Source organism: Cyprinodon variegatus, unplaced genomic scaffold (assembly GCF_000732505.1).
Source record: "Cyprinodon variegatus isolate N-32 unplaced genomic scaffold, C_variegatus-1.0 Scaffold1573, whole genome shotgun sequence".
In the NCBI taxonomy this organism is placed as follows: Eukaryota; Metazoa; Chordata; class Actinopteri; order Cyprinodontiformes; family Cyprinodontidae; genus Cyprinodon; species Cyprinodon variegatus.
In genome coordinates this window covers 76735-78016 of record NW_015152026.1, presented here as the reverse complement: position 1 = coordinate 78016, position 1282 = coordinate 76735, and the positions used below count along the sequence as shown (strand labels likewise).

The window sequence follows — 1282 nt, the reverse complement described above, 5'->3', positions numbered from 1 at the left end:
ATAGATAGATAGATAGATTATACTAATAACTAATTATTTAGATCATTATACCTTCCAGTCTTCTCAAGCTCCTCCCCCATTGCATGTTCACCTCCTCCATGACCTCCATCATGAGGCGCGTCTCCATTCATCTGGGAATCCCCTCCTGCATACATGTTTTTCCTAAAGGGGCAATACGTTTTTGTAGTCAGTACTGTGACAGATTAACACTAAGTCACCTAAAAATACTAATTTGATTTAGGTCGAACATTGGCCCAGTGATGCCGACACAAACTGTTATCTTATTCATCATGTCGTCATCTTCATTTGCCTGTTCCTCGTCAGATGATGTTGGTATCCATTAGGGGGATTAAATAGCCTGATTGATCAGTGCTCACTTAAACAATGGGATATTTCTGTCTGACAGCAGCTTTATATAATACTAACGGTGGCAGTTGCATAATTATTTTGTGCACCTGGATGCAAATTGAGAGTGTGAATTTTTCTGCAAGACGCTGTATACAAATTGTACATCTAAGTTGTTTTTCCAACAGACATCATTCTATTGAATCTATGCTGGATACTAAAACAATACACTAAGGAGTTTGTAGTTTTTGACCTTTTATCTGAAGAGGGAAGAGATTTGGGCGGCTCTATCCTGATGGTCGGGTCCCACTCTCCTGGAGGAAGTACAATCACCTCATCCAGGAACTCATCGATACCAGCCAGCAGGTCTTGTCTGTCCTTCGCCTTATATGCAATGTCATGAAAGATCTGAGGAAAAAAAGGGAGAGGGTCGATGTATTAGAGCGGAAAAAGTTCACAGTGAAAGCATGCAGCTTCACAGGGCAGTGAACTGTGATATCAGATCTGGGGATTACTAAATAAGGACAGAGAGCGCTGACATACAAACACTATATAGACGACTAATCCCATTGAATCAACCCAAAAACTGTGAAGAGCAACGTCATTCATCAATTTAATCAACTTGACCATTTACCTCACAAAGTGTCAGAGTTCTTGGAGTCAGCTTAGATTTTCAAAGGTTTCACCCCTCTTTGTTATTTTTATTATTATTTGTCACAAAAGAAAACATATAAATAATTTGCTTTTTACTTTACTTGCAGTGAAATAATTAAGGTACATTTTATTCAAATAGACCCACAGTAGAGACTCACAAATTGCAAAAAGAGAAAGAGGTTTGAATATGATTGCTGGGTGCAGAACCTTGAAGTGATATATATTTTAATAACCCACGAAGTGTTTTCGTGGGTTATTAAAATATATATATATATATATATAT

At 37.8% G+C, this 1282-nt stretch overlaps 1 protein-coding gene across 4 annotated transcripts in view; it reads right to left on the bottom strand.

Annotated features, from left to right (window-relative positions):
- The window catches only part of LOC107103955 (electrogenic sodium bicarbonate cotransporter 1-like), an 84780-nt gene that overhangs the window by 22931 nt on the left and 60567 nt on the right, over positions 1–1282 (bottom strand). For all 4 annotated transcript variants that reach the window (XM_015403827.1, XM_015403828.1, XM_015403826.1 and 1 more), the window contains 2 exons: positions 599–753; positions 52–162 (listed from right to left, as the gene is read on the bottom strand). In XM_015403827.1, the coding sequence (XP_015259313.1) occupies positions 52–162; positions 599–753 (266 nt within the window). The remainder of the gene's footprint in view (positions 1–51; positions 163–598; positions 754–1282) is intronic.